The 1,906-nt window shown below is 29.0% G+C and overlaps 1 protein-coding gene across 1 annotated transcript in view; it reads left to right on the forward strand.

Moving 5' to 3' along the window:
- The window catches only part of LOC111378161 (BRASSINOSTEROID INSENSITIVE 1-associated receptor kinase 1-like), a 12,709-nt gene that overhangs the window by 3,422 nt on the left and 7,381 nt on the right, over positions 1-1,906 (forward strand). The window contains exons 5-6 of the mRNA XM_023001326.1: positions 1,514-1,646; positions 1,744-1,815. Coding sequence (XP_022857094.1) covers positions 1,514-1,646; positions 1,744-1,815 — 205 coding nt within the window. The remainder of the gene's footprint in view (positions 1-1,513; positions 1,647-1,743; positions 1,816-1,906) is intronic.

The following is a 1,906-nucleotide window of genomic DNA, read 5'->3' on the forward strand; positions in this document are numbered from 1 at the left end:
CCTTTTTTTTTTTTTTTTTTTTTTTTTTTTTTTTTTTTTTTTTGTGGCGTAGTCTCATGAGACGTTGATAAACGGGCGTTTATTAAATATAATTAGCTTTTTCATCCAATCATCTGCTATCACCTCAAATTATGTCATTGCTTCTATTAAATTTGGGTAAATCTTCTTGGACAAGGTCATGTTGAACAGGTGCCGAATTGGCGGCGACGGACAGGAAACCCATTAATGTCTTTGACAAAATCCATTTTTAAAACCTTCCAAAACCAGTATAAGTAATTTGCGACATATTTGTGAAATCTCATATTTGAGAATTTTTGGATTGTTCTTCCAATTTTACCCTCTTTCAAATAATTATTCTCAACCCACATATTATTTAAAACTAACTTGTAACAAAAATATTATGACTTAAAAAATTCATTAAAGAAGCAAAAAATTACTTTATAACTAAGTAAATAAATTAAAATTACTTTTGTGTAAAAAATTGCTTACAAAGTAAAATACTACTAATAGGACAAAACTTATAAAATATTAAAAGTTACTTATAAATTAAAATTATTTATAAACAAAATAAATTTATAACCATAAAGTTTAGGATTACTTATAACCTAAAATTTTAATTATAAGTAAATATTTCTCTTTTTAAGTTAAAAATTGACTTAATATATGGAAAAATTACTTATAAGTAAAATCAAATGCCACTTAGGCCATATTTGAGCCATATTTTTCAGAAAAATACATTCTTAAATATTGATTTGATATTATTTCAACTACATATTTTTCAATAAAATAATATTACACGTAAATCTAAAACTTTTTTTTTAATCACACATTTTACATCAATACACAATTCAGAAATGCATTCTAAGGAAAATAATGTGGCTCAAACAAGGGCTTATGAGTAAAAACATTCCGCGCCAAAAAATAAAAAATAAATAAATAATCATAAATTGAAAGTTTCATTAAGGGGCATGTATGCAATGTTATTCTTTACTAAAACTTAAATACCCGGATGATAAATTTCAAAGTATTGGTCCCAAAATGGAACGCCCCCGTGAATGTCCAAAATTGGTACTCAAAACTTCCAAACAAGCCCTTATGCTTGGTGTTTGTTGATTGGATAAATCTATATGTACATAATTTTTTGTACATAAAGGTATTTTTCACTCATATGAGATGGGATCCATCATAATAAAATATTCGGACGAACCCCACCCCATGTGAGTGGAGGATACCTTGATGTACAAAACATCATGTACATCAAGCAATGCCCTTGTTGATTTTGAAGTCAATTTGCTGAATTAGAAACCCACCATAAACCTATTTTGTTTGTGGGATGTCGTCGTGAAGTTACTATTTTTATTAATGAAAACCGAGGATCGAATAAAAATATATTTAACAGTGACAAAATTGTTCTGCTTTTCTAGCTGGAATAGAAATCTTATTGTTTTGTCTTGTTCGACCAAATTTATCTGTATTCTAAATTGTTCTATAAAAATTTAACCATGCGAGACAGGCGAGGCCTTGGATGAACTGAAGAAAAATCTGAATGATCCGAACGGCGTTCTTCGGAGTTGGGATCCTGTCAATATGACCCCGTGCGATTTTTTTCGTGTTACATGCAACAGTAACCAAAGTGTTATTAGAGTGTAAGCCTGCACGTTTTTGAATCAAATATCTTAGGTACATAATTTGCTTTTAAATTTCCTGATTATGGATATATTTTTTGAGTTCTTTTACACACAGTGATCTTGGCAATGCAAATTTATCTGGTAAACTGGTTCCACGGCTTGCTCAACTACAATATTTAGAGTACTTGTAAGTCACACTTAGATCAAAATTCGATGCATTAAAATTTTTGTTCTTTCTTTTTTTCAGTTAATTTTTTACACATTATCCATGATAAGAA

Source organism: Olea europaea, unplaced genomic scaffold, assembly GCF_002742605.1.
Source record: "Olea europaea var. sylvestris unplaced genomic scaffold, O_europaea_v1 scaffold1778, whole genome shotgun sequence".
In the NCBI taxonomy this organism is placed as follows: Eukaryota; Viridiplantae; Streptophyta; class Magnoliopsida; order Lamiales; family Oleaceae; genus Olea; species Olea europaea.